We start from the raw sequence: 19,040 nt of genomic DNA on the forward strand, positions 1-19,040 counted from the left end.
AGCGAATGGTTACTGTAGCACCACATTGTCAAATCATGGACTAATTAGGCTTAATAGATTCGTCTCGCGATTTAGCCTAGGGGTTGTGCAATTAGTTTTGTAATTAGACTATGTTTAATACTCCTAATTAGTGTCCAAACATCCGATGTGACAGGGGCTAAAATTTAGCCCCTCCCTGCCAAACACCCCCTAATTTTGCTATTTGAGCCTCAAAAGCTTCACTAATTTTACTGTTAGTGTAACATCCGATTCGCAAGCCATTTAAAATAAAATTTATTTAGCTATTCTCACTAATTTAATTTTTCTGTCTATCCTTAGTAAATTTTAGCCTTATGCCCTTATTTTTACCCCGAACTATTTTAATTGATCCGTAGATAAATTTACCATTTTGCCTTTTCTGGTACAAATTGAATTTTAAATTTAAATGTTATAAACAGATAGAAAGCATAATATCTTATGTTAGAGAAATATATTAAAAGAATTTCGTAATTTTCATAGGTCAGTAGACGCATGCCCAACCAGAACGCGCGTGTGCGGCCGCGTGGAGACAAAGCATGCCGAACCAATACATTAAGTAGATATTATTAGTTAAAATTGGAGAAAGGGTTATATCATATATTTAATAACAAAGTCAACGGTATCGTATATTTTTTGCAAATAACAGCATTATATATATTTAAGAAGGAGGGATGTAGAAGTGATTGGAAGTTTTTTAATGACATATGGAATTGGCTTTTAAAAAGAAACTGATCAACGTGAACTCAGCGTAGCTCAACTGGTGCTTAGTTTTTTTTATTTATTTTAGGATTTAACCGTGGTATTCTTTTACTGGTAGGCGACGTGCATATTGACAACGAGGCGTCAATGATGATTTCGTCAATCTTAAAAATTTGTTGGTTCAGTTTTCTGAAGATGGTCATAAGGATAAAGTTGCGTGCGTGTGTTCGTAGGGGTGAGTGTGCGAGCGTTTATACCAGCTTCTGCAACTGTAGTCCGTCGGCTCGCCAAGTGCTAAATCCAAACAGAGCATTAGGGTCAACGCCATTTTCTTTGTTATTATTTTTCTAGATTAATTTTCTTTGTTATTATTAGTGCAGCCATCGCGTCCATGCTACCTTTTTGGGTTGGGCCCGTCTCATGCACCCGTTAAAATACTCCACGCCGCTGGGCCGCCAGGGCCCACCCATCGCCGTCGCCACCCTCCTCCTCCCCACCACGGCCCCGCCGGCCGCCGCAGATGGGCCAGCCGCGGCGGCGCGGCTACCAGCACGGCCACCACCACCGCTGCCCGCGCCGCATTGCGCTGCCGGCGGCTGCGCTGGCCCTGCTCTTCCTCGCCGTCTCTCTCCTCTCCGTCTCACTCCTCTCCGCGCCGCCGCTCGCCTACCCGCGCCCCGGCCTCACCACCTCCTCCTTCCGCCGGTTCCTCCACCGCTACCCGGTATGGACGGACACTAGTTACTCGCCTCGGCGGGCTCGTCCGTGCTGCTCGATCTGATTGTTTCTTTCTCTCTTCCTCTGTTTTGAGTCCAGACGAACGGCTCCGGCGGCGAACTGGAGGGCACCGAGAGCGGCGAGGCATTCGGTGTTCCGGTAAGATCACAATGCGTGGCTTTTTTTGTGGTTTGTCTTTTGGATTTCCCATAAATGATTCAAATTTGGAAAGATGTTTTGTATTGGTTTGATCCTAGGGGGATTAGGTTGTAAGTACACTACCCCTTCATCACTTGATCGGGGAAAATGAGGAGAAGATGTCACATTGAACCATACGCATAGGAAATGTTAGATTGGACCTCTCATGTAAGAACAGCTGATGAGCCTGTTATGTTTCGATCAAATGCAGGCACATGGATGGGTTGGGCAGGACGATCTTTGGCGTTCAAAGCTTGCTAGCAACTTCTATGGATGCTGCAACTCTAGCAGTAAATTTCTTGGTGAGCAGTCACTCTGTCGTGATTTGTTCCTTATAATTTAGACGATGATGTCATAACTGTTGGATATTGTGTCGACCTGTGTAGTGGGAGTCAATGATGAATGCCGATGTGTATCTTTTTGCATTATGATGACTGATGATTGAACAACTATATCCACTTAAAGGTCTTTCCTTTGTCTTTTTTGGCAGATTCCAGTGTTACCACACAGCCAGAGCGATACTTGATTGTTGTTACAAGTGGAGGTCTCAATCAGCAGAGAACAGGAGTAAGATGTTCCCCTGGTTGTCTTCAAGTACATGTAGAGTAGCGTGCGTGTAAATGGGTATGATTGAAACACATGAAGTTAACATAGAATTCCTTTCTGCACATGTTGTGTTATTTTCTATCTTATTGCTCCAACTAAGGAGCATGTTGTGTATAATACATGGTCAGGACCTGCTTAACTACCTGAGGTACCTTAATTGTTCTAGGTCACCAGGCTATGTAGTATATGTGCAGGTGTGATGCGTTTAATGAAATGCCAATTCTTTTGATAAAATGGACCGGAGAAGCTTTTGTTACAATTTACTTCCAAGTCCAAATTACTTATTTGCTGGTTTTCCCTATCCTGTACAGCAGAACTATGCATTAGACATATCATAACACCTGCTTCTTTGTAGATAGTTGACGCTGTAGTTGCTGCACGTATTTTGAACGCTACACTTGTTGTTCCCAAACTGGATCAAACATCTTTCTGGAAAGATTCAAGGTATGCAACAGTGAGCAGTGAGAACTTCCCAAATTTCAGCCCATCATCTTCTATGATTTATAGGTGTTCAGATTTAATTGACTCCGCTTCTTTTGTACTCAATGCCACAGCAATTTTTCAGAAATCTTTGATATGGACTGGTTCATTTCATTTCTTGCAAAGGATGTCAAAATTATAAAAGAGCCTCCAGAAAAAGGAGGTAAAGCCATGAAACCTTATAAAATGCGTGTCCCCCGAAAATGTACTCCGCGGTGTTACTTGAACCGTGTCTTACCGGCACTTCTGAAGAAGCATGTAAGTTGTTGAACTTTTGGCTTAACTGGCTTAGATTAGTCCCTTTCCACCATCACAACACTACATTTGATTATCCTTTTTTCATATATCAGTAATTGAATTTTACTAACCAGTTACTTGACCTGTTACTCTGGTGGTCAATTATTGTTACCATAACTTACTACCTTTTGAGGGAGATTTGTCAATAATGCTTGGCTACCTGTATTGTTATGTAACTTATTCCTGCACTTCATTATTTGTATGCTTCTATGTGTAGTTTTAATTTTTTTTTAAAAAAGAAGCATAAAAGTAATGAAGTTTGATTTTTTTTAATGTTCTACTACGTGTAGTTTGATTAAGGAATGAGCCTGGCTCAGTTCCTGGGAGGTGTGTGTGCACACCCCACCACCCAGGTTCGAGTCTTCTTCGACTTGAACTCGAGTGCTTATTCTTTTCTCATTTACAAAGCCACCTAGTTCCCCCTAGGTTGGTCGAATTTTTTGTGTAGTTTGATTTCTGTTTCCAATCATTTCTTTGGTTGAGATAACATGGGATATTTGAGTTAATAAGAATCTTGTCACATACCTTATTTTACTTCCTGGTGGTGCAGGTTATTCGAATGACTAAATATGACTATAGGCTCTCAAATAAGTTGGACACCGACCTGCAAAAACTGCGTTGCAGAGTCAATTATCATGCTTTGAGATTTACTGATCAGATACAAGAATTGGGTAAAAAGCTAATACAGCGAATGCGGGAAAAGAGCAGATATTTTATTGCTCTTCACCTGAGGTATTCTTCGTTCTGTAAAATTAATTGAACCAGTCACCATTCTGCATTTTTTTTACATTTTGTTCCAAGTTTACCTGTTTCAGCTCACTCGATTGCAAGTATATGAATACTACCACTGTTTTGGACATCTGATCTCAAAATGATGAGTGGTGCATAACAAAAGCTGGGGTGTGGATGATTGACTGTAGAGGCAATAATTCTTTACTTCTTCAGCCATTTAAAAATCGTCTCAAACTTTTCTCTTAGAGCATCATTGTTTCCCCATCTCCAGAATTTCTTCTTCTGTTCTGTTTGTGTACAACAAAAAATGACTTTAAATGTTGAAATGAAGTTGCTAATATTGCTAACTGGTTTCCCTTCATCTCCAGTCAGTTCCCTTTGAACTTAATAAGATGATAATTAAGCAGAAAAATATGAAAAATGGTTGGTTAGAGATAAAAATAAATATGGCATATTCTTCTGCATTCTTGTTCCGTGCATGTTCATTATGATTCTATTTCTTGTCCAAGACATTTTTTTATTCCCTGATGGCAGATTTGAACCTGATATGCTCGCCTTTTCTGGGTGCTATTATGGTGGTGGAGAAAAGGAGAGGAGAGAATTAGCTGCAATACGTAGACGATGGAGAACCTTGCATGTACGAGCTGTATGATGTGTAGTCATTACTTGCTTACTGGGATAGAGTTACCTATCTTGTCATGTTTTAACATTCCAGATACGTGACCCGGAGAAAGGAAGAAGGCAAGGTAGATGTCCACTAACTCCTGAGGAGGTAGGGCTGATGTTGAGGGCATTAGGCTACAGAAGTGATGTCCACATTTATGTTGCTTCTGGTGAGATATATGGAGGGGATGATACTTTAGCACCCCTCAAAGCGCTTTTTCCCAATTTCCATACAAAAGAATCACTGTCAAGCCAAGAGGAGCTTGCTCCATTCTTGAAGTTCTCATCTCGCATGGCTGCAATCGATTTCATTGTCTGTGATGAAAGTGATGCTTTTGTGGCTAACAACATTGGTAACATGGCCAAAATTCTGTCTGGGCGAAGGTGACACATCTTTCGAAATTGTTCTTATATTTATCTGCTGTTAACCATTTTCCCTTTTTTATTTATTAGTTGATTTATCTATCAATGCTCTCTGCAGGAGATATTTTGGCCACAAGCGAACAATCCGGCCAAATGCTAAACAACTCTATCCCTTATTTATGAAGAGGGGAAATATGTCATGGGATGCATTCTCCGCGCAGGTGCGAATAATCCAGAAAGGATATATGGGAGAGCCCATGGAAATCGCACCAGGAAGAGGCGACTTTCATGCCAACCCTGCCACCTGTATATGTGAAAAGACCGGCGAAAACTTAGCGGCAGTCAAGTCCATTTCTAGAAGTAACCAGGAACCTGTAAATGACGCTGGAATAAAGAAAGCCGTTGGTAGACCACCATATCCTGTTTATACTGACGAAGAGGCAGATGGATCTGATACAGAAGATGACCAGGATACCACCGCGAGGGGAGAGATGGTTGACACTGAACCTGACGATGACTCTGTGATCAGGCAAGAGGATCCTGAGCTAGAGGAGATCCTGTCAGATTAGTTCAGTTGCGCAGCTATTTCTTCAAGTTAAGTTATGCAAAACTGACTTTGCATATACATGTGTTGTATGTGGCAGTAATCTGATGGTCTGGACATCTCCTAACTGCAGCTGTTGGTGTACATAGATTTTGCGGTGTGCAGCTGTACATCCTCTTTCCCCTAGCAGAATGAGGGCATTGGTCATGTTTTTCATCTGCGGCGTTGTGGCGGCCGGATTTTTCCTCCTTTTCCTTATAAAACATCGCCGCCTGTGCTCATCGCTCATGGAGATGTGTATATTCTGCTTCATTTTCTTAACCTCTTTGCTAGTCCAAATTTCTTGGCATCTTGTTTGACGGTTGCTGCTGTCTTTTGTGCTGGAACCTTGTTGACCCAACACGATGTAACATTGCATAATCCTTGTCAGCAGAAAGTAGCCTGATGCTTGCAGTCACCGCATAGCCGATTCTGTGTTAACATTGCCTGATCTCTGTTAGAAGAAAGTAGCGTGAATGCGTGATGCTTACAGTCGCTGTATCGCGTTTTGTTTGAATAGCACAGACGGCCAACGTATGAGTGTTTGTGCAGTATTGTATATACCTGTGTATGTGTCGTCCAGCCCACGAAAGAACTGCCTTGTTCAGGACTTTAAGGTCAGGCGCGGTGACATGATTTTCGCCTCACTGAACATCTCTGGAGATTGAACTAGTTTTTGGGTCAGATGAGATGGACACCCGCAAGCTAGCGTTTCTGTTTGACAAGGAGTGACAGGCAGTATGTGTCCTATGGTAGCAGGGGCTCGCGCCGCATTCAGTTGGCAGTTTCTCGCCGGTACATTATACGTGAGAGGTCCACCGAAACTGGCCTATTCGTACGCACAATTTTGGCCGGCGTCGTTGGATCACTTGCGCTGTCACTCACTGTGTAGCGGTGTTCAGTTCAGAGCCTCAGAGGTCACAGGCTCACAGTAGTAAAAGCTAGCTCCAGATTCCAGCTCTGACTCCTGAAGCGCCCAGACCAAATGGAGGTGTCAAATACAGGCACCAAAATGCAGTCCAGGCTAGATGTCAGGTGTCATCACAGATGTCGGGCAACATTGAACATCCCACCGCTGCCGAGGCGAATGCCCAACCTGTTCAGCCAGCATCTGGGCATCTGCTTTTGGGCGCGCGTGGTAGACCGGCGTGCGAAACCGATCCCGAACACCGGCTACAGGTCACACGAAGCGTACGTGTGGTAGTTTGTATACACTTCAACCATATCCAGGATCAGGCCTGCCCGGGCTCGATCCAAATCCGGTCCGGTCGGAGCATCCTAGATTAGATCCCGATACATCGTCGCTGCTCGTCACGTGCATATTTTCATTCGAGTGCTTCCACCCTGACACCGGGGTGGAGGCAGCCGGCCACCCGCGCCGTTGGGGGCCGGCGGCTCGCTCCGTCGGGGTCACGCCGGCCGCCTCCGCCGCCGGGGCCGACCTGCCCGCGCCACGCCTGCCTCCGCCGCCGCCGGGGTCGGGGCCGAGGTGGTCGCGCCGCACCGGAGTGCTGGTTATATGAGTGCGGTGGAGCGCGCCGTTCTTCCAAGTACTTTCATATCTGTCGGTCTACATTTTTATGAAGAGCTAAGCTCTCCTAACGGCTTCAGCTCCGGCTTCTGGAGGAGTCATGCCAAACAAAAAAAAGAAAACGGTTCGATGTTGGAGTACTTATGGAGCCATTCCTGAAAATGAACTGGACCATGGAGCTAAAAATACGGGCTCCAGCGGCTCCTCCTTCCCCCCCCCACCCACATTGATTGTACCAAAATGCCCATAAAGTTAAGCTATTTTTCACCTTCACATGCCACCAACGTTCCGACCCACCAAGCCACCCCAATGGCGCACACGGTGGCCAAGGGACCAGGCACTAGCAGGAGCAGATGTAGTAGCTAGGCACCAGCAGTGGCGCACGATGGGAAGGAGCACCGATGGAGGTGGAGCGCGCGGTGGGCACCAGTGGTGGCGGAGCAACAACATGGCGACGAGGGCTGCACCGCGGGGTCGGAGCAGAGCGACGCGTCGGGGCCACAACGTGGCGGCAAGGGCGCGGCGCGTCAACGACCGAAGCCACACAACGCCCGCTCCTCGTAGGGTGGCAGGCCAGAGCAGATGGGGTTGGAATGAACTGGCGGATAGGAGGAAGGATGAGGCGGCCGACGGGGACGGCAGGAGGTGGGGGCGGGTCGGCGGGGGCGAAGATGGGTGGGAGGCGGCAAGAGGTGGAGACGGGTGGGAGGAGGCGGGAGGTGGAGACGGCCAGGAGGCAGCAGCGGGAGGTGAGGGCTAGCCGCGGGAGGCGGCCGCGGGCCGGCGGCGGGACACCGGGAGGCGGGGGCTGGGGGTAAGCCGGCGGTGGGAGGCGGATAACGAAGGAAGAGAAAAGGATAATGAAGGAAGGGAAAAGAAGGAAGGAAGGAAGGAAGAAAAAAAGAAAAGGAAAAGGAAAGGGTATTATGGGTATTTCATCTCATCTGACCATTATCTAACCATTTTAAACTACACGGAAGAGCTGTTTTGCCAAACAATTTTTCAAAAGGGCTTTAGCTTCACTAGAGAAGCCACTCTATCTGAGAACCGTTTTCAAAAAAAAAAGTTGAAGTCCTGTCAAACTGGTCCTGAATTTTCCATACACTTTGATTAGGTGATTGATGGCACGTAGTACCTAGCCCATTGCACTGGAAATCCTGCCATTTTCATTCTTCCAAGTGATTTATAGTCCCTCTCTCCTATGGTAGAGAATTTTTTAGGACAGTAGGTGGTAAGTGCAAAGGTAATATCACAAAAAAAAAAGTTTTTTCTACTTCTAGGGGGAAAAAAGGTACGCATTTGTTCAAAATGAGATACTGAATGTGCTGAATAGCTCAAGCCTTTTCCTCTGTAACTGTAGGCCAAAAAACAAGAGAGTTACTTCTCCGATGATGTTCTCTGTTATTTTTAATTCCTCTGCAACTGTAAGTTAAAAGAACAAGAGAGTTACTTCCCGATGATGTTCACCTGTCTTCGAGGGGGCAAAAAAACAAAGAAAGATATGATCGATCATCTTGAGCTCTGGACGGTCCATTCATAGGATAATATGGCCTGGAATCTTTGCCCGACAAGCAGCTTCAATCCAGTTCCTGGGAGGATGTGTTGGCGCAGTGTCGAGCCTAGGAATCCGCTTATGTTAACGTTGCGTTGTCCTGAATGGCCCGTTGCAGCTTTGAGAAGGGAACTGACGAAGGGCTGTTGACCCCCGACGATTCCAGGATTCACGAACCAGTGATCCAGTGCACGGCCGCTCCGGATTCTGCCAGGAGCAGACAGAGTTTCGCAGCACTACAGCTGGGCAACCTCGGTCCGCAGCGTACCGGCTCAAAAGCCTCAAAAGTCCATGCAGAAACAGCAGGGTGAACAGAAACCCGTAGATGATTAGGAAGGACTCGCAAGCAAGAATCCAACTACAATCTCGTGAACAAACCAACGACGCCGGCTTCTGGTTTCACTTCCCCGGATCCCCTCTCCTCTGTTTCTTTTTTTTGAAACATTACCCCTCTCCTCTGTTTCGCGACTCGGGAGCAGGCGCGCACGGACATAGGGGGGCGCCGCGCCCACTGCCGGGCCGCTTGCCGGCTGCCGTCCCCACTCGGGACACGCCGCACACCAGCACGGCAGGTGTACGCCAAACTGTTACCACCGCTGCTCCAGCGTGGCTCAACACTTCGACACGTATGAAGTTCCTATGCTGTACTCCTAAGTGTAACGTGTTGAACATTATTGTCCAATTATGTTTACGAAGTCTCTAGCACCGCTCCATTGGAAATTTTACTTTCTGCTAGTCCTTCTCTCTTATTTCTTCCATGAAACTCAACGGGAAGGAAACCAAAAATATTAAATGCACATGAAAGAAAGTAAAATCGATGGTCGAAAATGAGTCAAGCAAACCTTCATAGAAAAAAAAGAAATGCCTTGCAACTCTTTTTTCATCATCGGTTCAACCTCTTCTAGCTCTGCAAGTATAGTTGTGCACGAGTTTTCTTGAAATGAGAAGTGGTGGTGTTGCATAAAAGTAATGCTTATCGCTCACAGTAAAAATGAATCATGTCTAGAGAGACAAATGCTTGGAGGCTTTTTTAAAATGAATAATAAGAACTGTTTCCGGTACTTTCATCAATCAATGTACACATCAACAACAAGGGCCTCTTTGGTACAGCTCCTGAAACGACTTCAGCATGGGCTTCATGTGAAGCTGTACCAGACGGTAGTTTCCAAAATGGCTTCAGGGTGAAGCCCTGGCGGAGCCGGAGCCAAAATCAACAAGAACGCCGGAGCTGGAAAATCTGGCTCCTCCCGGCTCCCTGCCCATCCGCGCATGGACATGAAACAAATTACGCGATCCGCCCCTCCACCGGTCGAGCAAGCACGCAGCTCTTCCCAGGTTGTGCCGACCCCAAAGCAACCATGCTGCGCCTTGCTCGTCTTCGGTGTGCCTTGGGCTCGTGCCCTAAACCTCGCGGCGCAACCATTGCCGAGCAGCTCGTCACCCTTCCTTCTGCGTCAATGTCACCAGCTCGATTGGAACCAATTAGCCCTCAAATGGAGTCGCCGCATCCTCCTCTACCCGTTGCGGCACTTGCCCGAGGATCCACCAGCTAGGGACGCCGGTGATGGCTGGAATGGAATCAGGGCCACGGTCCACAGAGAAGAGTAGACAACAGCCGAACATGGCTGTTCATGTACTTTTCGGATTGGTCCCTAGGAAATCATCAAATCTTTCCTTACTTTCTATGTGCCTTAACCATCTTACCGGTAGCCCCTAGAAAGATTTAGATATTGATTCATCTAAATTAAGGCCAAACATACCATTCAATTTAACAAACAGGTCAAGTGTATCCAGGGCAGATTGGACAATTGACATTTTCAATCCATTCATAAAGACAGGAAGAAGCCGTTTTGCCAAACATTTTTGAAACGGCTTCAACTCACCAGAGAAGCTGCTCCAACAGAGGAGCTAGAGACAGAGACGTTTTTGGAGGAGCCGCAGTCCTGCCAAACTGGCCCTAAGGGTCTCTTTGGAATGAAGGAATATCAAAATGTAGAAATAGGAAAAATATAGGAATAGAGTTGCATCACATTTGCAATCCTATAGGATTTGATAATGTAGGAAAGTTCGTAATAGAGTGTTTGGATTCAACATAGGAAAAATAAAGGAATGAGAAGAGAGAGATAGACACAAAGGAAAGTTTCCAAGATGTTAGATCTTAGTTTTCCTCCAAAATTCCTATGGATTCATTCCATGGAAATCCTAAGGAATTTCATAGGATATAATCCTTTGTTCCAAAGGGACACATAGAAAATTTTCCTATAGAATCCTTCAAAATTCCTTTAATTTTCCTTTGTTCCAAAGGAGGCTTAAGAAAAATGGAATAAGATGAAAAATGAAATTAATTTCTAACATTTTGTACGAGTGGGCAAGCTTGAAAACCGTTGCACACCAAGCTACAATGCTGCCGACCGCAGAGGATCCCTACGAGCTGCTGCTGCTGCAGACTAGCGAGCCGGCGCCCACGCTTGTGCACACCCCACTAGGCTCAGCTGTCGTCTCCGGCGCCTTTTACCGGACCCATAGCCCCCAGCCGCACGATCCGAGCCGTGCAGTGAGCATTGGACGGCTAGGATCCCTCGTCCAGCCCAGCTTTGACCGTGCGGCAATGGAGAGAGATGCTACCCCACCGCCCAGCTCGCTGCTGCACACTACCCCACCACTCCTCTACCTCCGCGCCAATGCGCCTCCCCAACAATTAAACGGCCAAACCCCTCCCAACCAGTCCAAACCCTGCAACAGTAACCACGCGCACTCATCACCCTCGCCAAGCTAAGCTAAGCTAAGCCCAGCTCGAGAGCTCCACACCACCATGGCAGCAGCCGGAGCAAGGTCGCCGCCGCACCCGGTCCCCCTCCTCCTCCCTTTCTGCCTCCTCCTCCTCGCCGCGCTGTGCCCCGCGGCGCGGGCGGCGCGGTTCGCGTGCAATGCCACGGCGCCGCGGGCCTCCACGTGCCAGGCGCTCATCTCCTACGCGCCGCCCAACGGCACGGCTACGGCCACGCTCGCCGCCGTGCGCGCGCTCTTCCAGCTCCGCTCCCACCGCGCCCTGCTGGCGGCCAACGGCCTCCCGCTCTCCACGCCGCCCACGGCGCCGGCGCCCACGCCGATGCGTGTGCGCCTGCCCTGCCTTTGCTCGGGCGGCGCCGGGGCCACCTTCCAGCGGCCCACCTACCGGGTCCGCGCCGGGGACACGCTCGACGCCATCGCCCGGGGCGCCTTCGCGGGCCTCGTCACCTACCAGGACATCGCCGCCGCCAACAACGTCTCCGACCCCAACAAGGTCGCCGTCGGCCAGCAGCTCTGGATCCCCGTGCCCTGCAGCTGCGACCCCGTCGGCGGACAGCCCGTCGTGCACTTCACGTACGTCGTGCCGGCCGGGAGCTCCGTCGCCGGCATCGCGCAGGAGTTCGGCTCCACGGAGGAGAACATTCTCGCGGTGAACAAGATGCCCGACGCCAAGGGCCTTCTCGCCGGGCAGGTTCTTGATGTGCCGCTCCGAGGTAGGCAATCTACCGAAAGGGGCTTCCCTTTAACCTTATTCCTACCAGCTCGTGTGTTCTCGATTTATTCGACTTGTTTTAGTATATTCCTTCATCTAAAAAGAAAGTAGGTTCACTTGCAGTGATTTTGAGCTACTTTGTTACTGTTGTTGCTTGCATATGGCTTGCGAAAAGTTTCTGATAAAAGTTGCTATTGACAGATAAGCTTTGCCGTTGGGCAAACAGAAGTTCTATCTTTTTTTTCCTCCCCATGTACTTCTATTCTATGCCTGAAAAGGTTCAGAGGATTGCGATTGTTTGCCTGAAAAGATTGTGCTTCTGATTAGGCAAAAAAGGGGGATTAAAAAAATTGGTACTAGCATTTCTGTTTGTGCCCTCTCCCTACTTCTGCTAGTTTGCAAGTAGCTGCACAGAGCATGCCTTCAACTGTTCAACCATAGCTTTTAGCTTCGAAACCAGCTGACGGTTTGTATTCTTGATGAAAGACGTGTAGATTGCTATATGGGGAAATGAAATGGTATCTCCAACTCCAACAGCAGTACTGTTACTGTTATTGCTTGCTTCAACAAAAGAAATGTTGTGGGTCATAGTTCAGGTCTTTTGAACGTTGCGTTTGGATCTGAAGTTCTGAGCATTGACATTTGTCGCTCTTTGGAATGAAGTTTGGCTGAACTAGATTAAAGTAGCAGAAAATTACGATTCAGAAAGTATTCTATGTTATAGCTTCACATCATTGGAAGCTTGTTCATGACACTCACCTTGTTTGTTTGCCATTGTCGTAGTCTTGCAATTGCTACTGCTAGTATTGTGGACTTAAACTACAATTCAACCTTATGTCCTTTTTTTTTGAAACTTACTCCAACCTTATGTCCTGTTCTTTATCTTTCTGAGTGAACTGGACTATTGGCATCAAGCTAGCCTGTAATGAGCGTTAAATCTTAATTGTTTCAGGAAGTGTAATGTCTCGTGTCATTAATTTGGCGTTCTCATTCAGTCGTACACATTGCTTGTTCGCTTCAGCTTATAAGCCGGCTGAAAAGCTGAAACGGCTGATTTATTATGAGAGGAAAACACTGTTTGATGGCTGATAAGCCAGCTGAATAAGCTGAAGCGAACAGGCCCATTAACTCAGTTTCATTTTGGGGCTAACGGTTTGCATATGTATGTAGCTTGTGGTTCTGCCATTAGCAACACGGCCATTGACCGCAACCTTCTTGTTCCAAATGGAAGCTACATCCTCACCGCCAACAACTGCGTGATGTGTGGCTGCAGCTCCAGCACTTGGCAGTGAGTGCTCACTCTACCGAAACTCATACATGCTGAACCAATCTTTGTGACCAAATTCCGACTTCTCAATGCTCCATGGTCTTCAGGTTGGACTGCCAGCCGACACAGGGATTAAGCTCGTCGTTCTGCCCCGCCGCCAAGTGCGGGGACATGTTCCTCGGCAACACATCCTCCACCTCATCCTGCGAGAGCAGGACGTGCTCCTACGCCGGGTACACCAACAGCACGTCTTTCGCCATCCTCGCCAACATCACCACAAGCAACGTGTGCAACGGTGAGTACGCCCCAGTTCTGTTTGTAACAGCCAACAGGCAATAGCTATCATGTTGTGTACGCTCGGCAGTACTTAACTATGTTGCCATTGCTCCCTTTTTTGTTTTTGTCACTGGCAGCTGGGATGTCTCCAATGGCGCAGCCGGCTCACTCCTCGGCCTTCCGGTTGGAGCCGTCATGGTTCAGATGGACGGAGCTGGTTGTCTCGCTTCACGTCGTCCTGCTTTGTGTAGGCTATCTGCGCCAGGACTGAATGTTTTTATCATTAGTATCTCTCGTTAAGACCCTGGCCCTCTGATTCCTAGTTTGATGTTTGTGAGTAATCTATGCGGTGTTTGTGCGAATTTGACCTGTAGCTGGTTGGGTTTGCAAGTGCAAACGCGAGGGGAACACTTTGTTTTGTGTTAGAAGGTAGATCAGGAAACATTTGTACTTCGTCAAACTTTTGCAAAGATACTTTCTGTGGCTATGATTTTAGCCTTTTTAGTGTTCTAGAACCCGACTGTTTTAACGTCCTGTTTGGATCCCTTTGCTAAAGTTTAGCTACGTTTTAGTTGGATCCAACTGTTTGGATTCAAAGTGGCTAAATTTAGCCATTAGCTGATCAAGAGTAGCTAAAACCAGCTAAAAGTAAGCAAAGTTCAAAATACCCTCGCATTTACTCGCATCTACCCATGCCGCATTTACTCGCATCTACCCATGCCGCACCCGTTGGTCTCCTCCCGATCCCTTTTCCCGCAGTGCCGCACCTACCCATGCCGCATTTACTCGCATCTACCCATGCCGCACCCGTTGGTCTCCTCCCGATCCCCTTTTCCCGCAGTGCCGCACGCCATCCCCTTCGTCTTGCCGCCGCCCATCCCCACCGCAGTGGTGCTGCATCGCCGTGCCACCACTGCATCGTTGCACCGCCACCGCATCGCCGCGCCGCCGCCCATCCCCACCGCCCAACGACGACGACAGCGACAGCCCACCATGCTGCATCTGCACATGCTTCGACACCGACAACACCTCTTAGGGGCTTCTTCACGCGCCGCTCGCTGCCGCCGCTCACCAACTCCCGCCGCTTGCAAGGCTCGCCCGCCGTCTCGTCCGTCGATGGCCTCTGTGCCATTGTTGGGGATTGGTAAAAAAAACTAAACACCCTCGAGCGTCGTTCGTGGGTAAAAACTCTCTAACCTTGCAAGTTCTTGACCAAGAAATAAAACTTAGTTAACCTCGTAACTTCTTATGGAAACTATTCCGGTAGTGAAACTCGTAACTTCGCATCTTCTTTGTTACTTTAAGGACTCGAAGCTGGTAACTGTTAGTTGATGACTAAACTCCAATTGAGCTAACCCTCGAGTGTTCGAAGTTAATCTCAAACACCAAGTTTTCACTTTTTTACTCTTTACTTAGGAACGGAGGAGATTTAGCGATGTTATAAGTTCTCAGAGCAGCAAAAGGAACCAGGTGCCACAAGGTTGGACAACTATCTCGAGCCGAGAGTGGAGACGTGAGGCTGGAAGAGCGATCTGGTGCGAGGATAAAGTCCCAAGGTTGGAAGGATGGAGGCGTGAGAAACGTGACCATGTGGAGGAATTCAATTTGTACACGTTACCCCCCAATGATCTTTATGTACGGCATATACTAGGAATGTAGTGGTCGAGAAAGGGCATTTTTAGAATGTAAAGTGGCTCATGAGTCACTATAAAAGGGGAGTCCTACCCATTGTAAAGAGAGACCTATTGTTTCTGAAACTTTCAAGTGTTATCTATTTTCATTCACAAATCTGTTTGGTATCAAATTTCTTTGAGACCAACAGGGCGCCCACCATGTTCTCAGCCACAAAATAACCCACGATGCCACAACCAAAGAAGAAGAAAACTACACTGTAGGAAACCACCAAGGGTGAAAGAGAGCAAGAGAGACGACTTGTTTCTATTGATCAAGATGACACAGACACCCTAGAGAAATAAAAAAGAGTCGAGGCTAGCTTACGAACAAGTGAGAAAAAAAGAGCCAAAGAGGAGACAACAAACCAAGCACAACCTGAAACAAGCAAAGAAACGATCTACTTGGGGTGGCAGAAAAAGAATTAGCCTCGGTATTAAAGCATCTCGAAACCCTGAAAAAAGAAAAGGAAAGATTTGCTCAAGAATTGGAAGCACAATGGCTAGTGGCCACCAAAATAGCAAAACTAAATCAAACAAAAAAACAGCTAGCGGAATTACAAGAAGAGTTGGATGAACTGCAATACTTGCAAAACACGTCACCACAACCACCACCTTCGAGATAGCAGCATATCATGAACGACGCACTTATCCCGCATGCAAATCCCAACCTCGCTGGGCACAACGTTCCAATGATGACAAGTGCTTACGTAACAGTTGATCAAATTTCTCCATTGTCCTTGGGCTTGCAAACGGCTCCATGGCCTACAACCTACAAGGCAGTCACGCTGCCAAAATTCAATGGGCAAAATGACCCTCGCCATTTTCTCATGAGCTACGGAGCTGCAGCAGCATCTGCTGGACGAGATAATGTGGTTTTAGCCAAGTCCCTAATCATAGCCTACAAAGGAGCAGCATTGAACTGGTACTCGCTACTCCCACCACAGTCAATTTACAGTTGGACAGACCTCAAGTCAAAGCTAATACAAAACTTCCAAGGCTTCCATCGAGCGACATCAGACCCGAGCGACTTGTTTCATTGCATCCAGAAAGACAAAGAGCTCCTGGCCAATTATGTCAGAAGATTTGTGCAATTGAAGTCACAAACTCTGGATGTGGACGAAAGCGTAGCCATAGCAGCCTGCATCAGAGGGCTAACACCAAGCCCAACAGCTTCGCATCTAACAAGAGAAAAGCCAAAAACCATGGAATCTTTGTTCGCGAGCTGGAAAAGTACTACTGGTTAGATGAGGATCACAGATAAAGAGTGATGGAAAGAAACCGCCAAAGGCAAGCTCAAAAAGACCAAAATTAGCAAGCCTCAAAATACAATTTCGCACAACACCAACAGCCATACCTAGCTCAACACGTGCTACCAATCGAGGGTGCTCAATCCTCACAACAACAAAACCAAGATCATAGTAGGCAGCCCCAGCACCAACAGCAACCAAACTATGACAATAAGCAGAGAGGCGGTCATGCGGGAAGAGGAAGAGGCCAAGGCAGAGGACCTCCGAGGCTGCACAATCAAAACAATCAACCTCGAATGTTCTATTGCACTTTTCACGGCAAGCAACTGGATCATGCGACCGAATTTTGCCCAAAAACAAAAAAGACCTTCGAAAGAATAGGTGAAGAAAAAGAAGCGGCCGCAGCACCCAAAACCATCCACCAAACCTCTTTTTGGCCACAACAGCCATACTTCCAAGCTTACCCACATACAAACCCAAATACTAACCTCGCAAACTCTTTTGCCAATCCTTCATTCAACTACCAACCCACCATGATGTGACAACCTTCGCCACAGTATCAACCTCAAAGTTAGCAAGCCTCGCAAACTACAAGCTTCGCACCTTCCCAGCCTCTACACGAGATACCACTACCTCCACCAAACCTACCCAATCAAATACCCAAAGCCAAGCCTAACAATACTCAAAATAACACGTGAATCATGCCAATAGCAGGTGGATCCTCTCTAGAGTTTGAGAACAAAAGGCAAAGACAAAATTACTTCAGACAAGTCCATTCCATCATCCCTGACGGGCCCTCAGCCAAGCTAGAATGGGCACACATGCCCATCTCCTTCACGGAAGAAGATTTGAAACTTAAAACAGCCTCGCATAATGATGTGAGGTGATCGAGGCTATCATGGCAGGGTGGAAAACTGGAAAAGTGTTAGTCGATAATGGAAGCTCAGCGGATATCATTTTTGCAAGTACGTTTAGAGAAATGAAAATTGATCCTCATCTGCTACAGCCGGCATAAGTGCCACTGCTTGGCTTCGGGGGAAGGCCAGTTCGAGCCTTAGGAAAAATACCACTACCGGTGTCATTTGGAAACTTAGATAACGCTAGAATAGAACACATAGTGTTCGACGTTGTGGAGATGTACTATCCATACTTTGCTATCTTTGGCAGAGGATTTATCAACAAGTTCGACACAGCAATAAGGCAGCTATTCTTGTGTATGAAGATCCCAGCCATGAAAGGAGTCATCACAGTCTATGGTGACCAGCAAACAGCCAGGAACATTGAAAAAGGTGCAACCTCGGGCCAAAAAAGTGTACACCATCTAGCAAGCCCTGATGAGGCTGAACCATCAAAAAAGAAAAAGCCATACATCGAGCCTAAGAGAGATAGAGAAAAAGTGAAAATGAGCACCGATGACGAAACCAAAAGAGTGCTGCTAGATGACTGCATTCTAGATAGAGCTGTAACAATCGGGGCTAACCTCAAGCCCGACGAAGAAAAGCAACTAATCGAATTCTTGAACAAAAATAGGGATGTCATCGCATGGTCAGCAAGTGACCTGAAAGGGGTTGGTAGGGATATAATAGAACACAAGTTAGAAATAAATAAGGGCGTGAGACAAAAAAGCAAAAGCTTCAAAAAATATCAGAGAACAAGATACAAGATATCAAAGTAGAGGTTCAAAGGCTAGCCGATGCCAATGTAATATGCACGGTCATGTACCCTGAATGGCTGGCAAACATAGTCCCGGTCAAGAAGAAGAATGGCAAATGGAGAATGTGTATAGATTTCACTAATCTAAACAAGGCTTGCCCAAAAGATAACTTCCCACTAGAGAGAGTTGACAAAGTGGTAGATGACGCTGCAAATAGTGAAATGTTGTTACTACTAGACATGTTTTCAGGTTATCACCAGGTGCGAATGAAAAAAGAAGATGAGGAAAAAACAAGTTTTATAACTCCATTTGGGACATACTGCTTTGTAAGAATGCCTGGAGGGCTCAAGAATGTGGGGCAAACTTTCTCAAGAATGGTAGCAATAGTCCTCTGTAAGCAACTTTGAAGAAACATCCTAGCCTACGTAGATGGTATTGTTGTAAAAAGTGACAAACGAGATGATCATATTCATGACCTCGTAGAAACTTTTGCGAATCTAAGGGCAGCAAACTTAAAGCTAAATCCATAAAATGTCTATTTGGAATCCAACGAGGCAAAGTCCTGGGATGCCTGGTCTCAACAAAAGGCATCAAAGCTAATCCCGATAAAATTCAAGCCCTCATTGATATGAAAGAACCAGCTTTAGTAAAAGATGTGCAAAAGTTGATAGGAAGAATAACAGCTCTCAACAAATTCATCCCAAGAGCTGCCAAACGAAGCTTACCTTTTTTCCAGGTGTTGCGAAGCTCGAAAAAATTTGAATGGGGAACAGCAGAGCAAAGCCTTTGTAGAGCTAAAAGACTACATAACAAACATGACAAAGCTGTGCCCGCCCAAGCCAAAGTCCATGTTGCTTTTATACTTGTCAGCCTCGAACTCCGCAGTCAGTGCCGCCTTGGTACAAGAAAAAGGGATTGAGGGCAAGCCAAAACAAATGCCAGTATATTTTGCATCAGAAGCACTCTCAGGCTCAAAGCTATT

General features: G+C 46.8%; 2 protein-coding genes across 3 annotated transcripts; both read left to right on the forward strand.

Moving 5' to 3' along the window:
- Nucleotides 1–1,138: 1,138 nt before the first annotated feature.
- On the forward strand, nt 1,139–5,733 carry LOC101774798 (uncharacterized protein At1g04910). 2 transcript variants are annotated; one of them, XM_012843456.2, is made up of 11 exons: nt 1,139–1,441; nt 1,534–1,593; nt 1,844–1,934; nt 2,123–2,199; nt 2,594–2,682; nt 2,793–2,976; nt 3,566–3,747; nt 4,282–4,384; nt 4,463–4,794; nt 4,892–5,367; nt 5,451–5,733. In XM_012843456.2, the coding sequence occupies exons 1-10, from the start codon at nt 1,238–1,240 to the stop codon at nt 5,340–5,342; spliced, it is 1,773 nt and encodes a 590-aa protein (XP_012698910.1). In that variant the 5' UTR covers nt 1,139–1,237; the 3' UTR covers nt 5,343–5,367; nt 5,451–5,733. The 2 variants fall into 2 exon arrangements, with proteins under 2 accessions (XP_012698910.1, XP_004957556.2); XM_004957499.3 differs by having other exon boundaries at nt 4,892–5,733.
- Nucleotides 5,734–11,146: 5,413 nt separating this feature from the next.
- Nucleotides 11,147–14,013, forward strand: LOC101775207 (chitin elicitor-binding protein). Its single transcript, XM_004957500.3, has 4 exons — nt 11,147–11,942; nt 13,112–13,229; nt 13,316–13,503; nt 13,622–14,013. The coding sequence occupies exons 1-4, from the start codon at nt 11,252–11,254 to the stop codon at nt 13,753–13,755; spliced, it is 1,131 nt and encodes a 376-aa protein (XP_004957557.1). The 5' UTR covers nt 11,147–11,251; the 3' UTR covers nt 13,756–14,013.
- Nucleotides 14,014–19,040: the final 5,027 nt, after the last annotated feature.

Source organism: Setaria italica, chromosome II (genome assembly GCF_000263155.2).
Source record: "Setaria italica strain Yugu1 chromosome II, Setaria_italica_v2.0, whole genome shotgun sequence".
Classification (NCBI taxonomy): Eukaryota; Viridiplantae; Streptophyta; class Magnoliopsida; order Poales; family Poaceae; genus Setaria; species Setaria italica.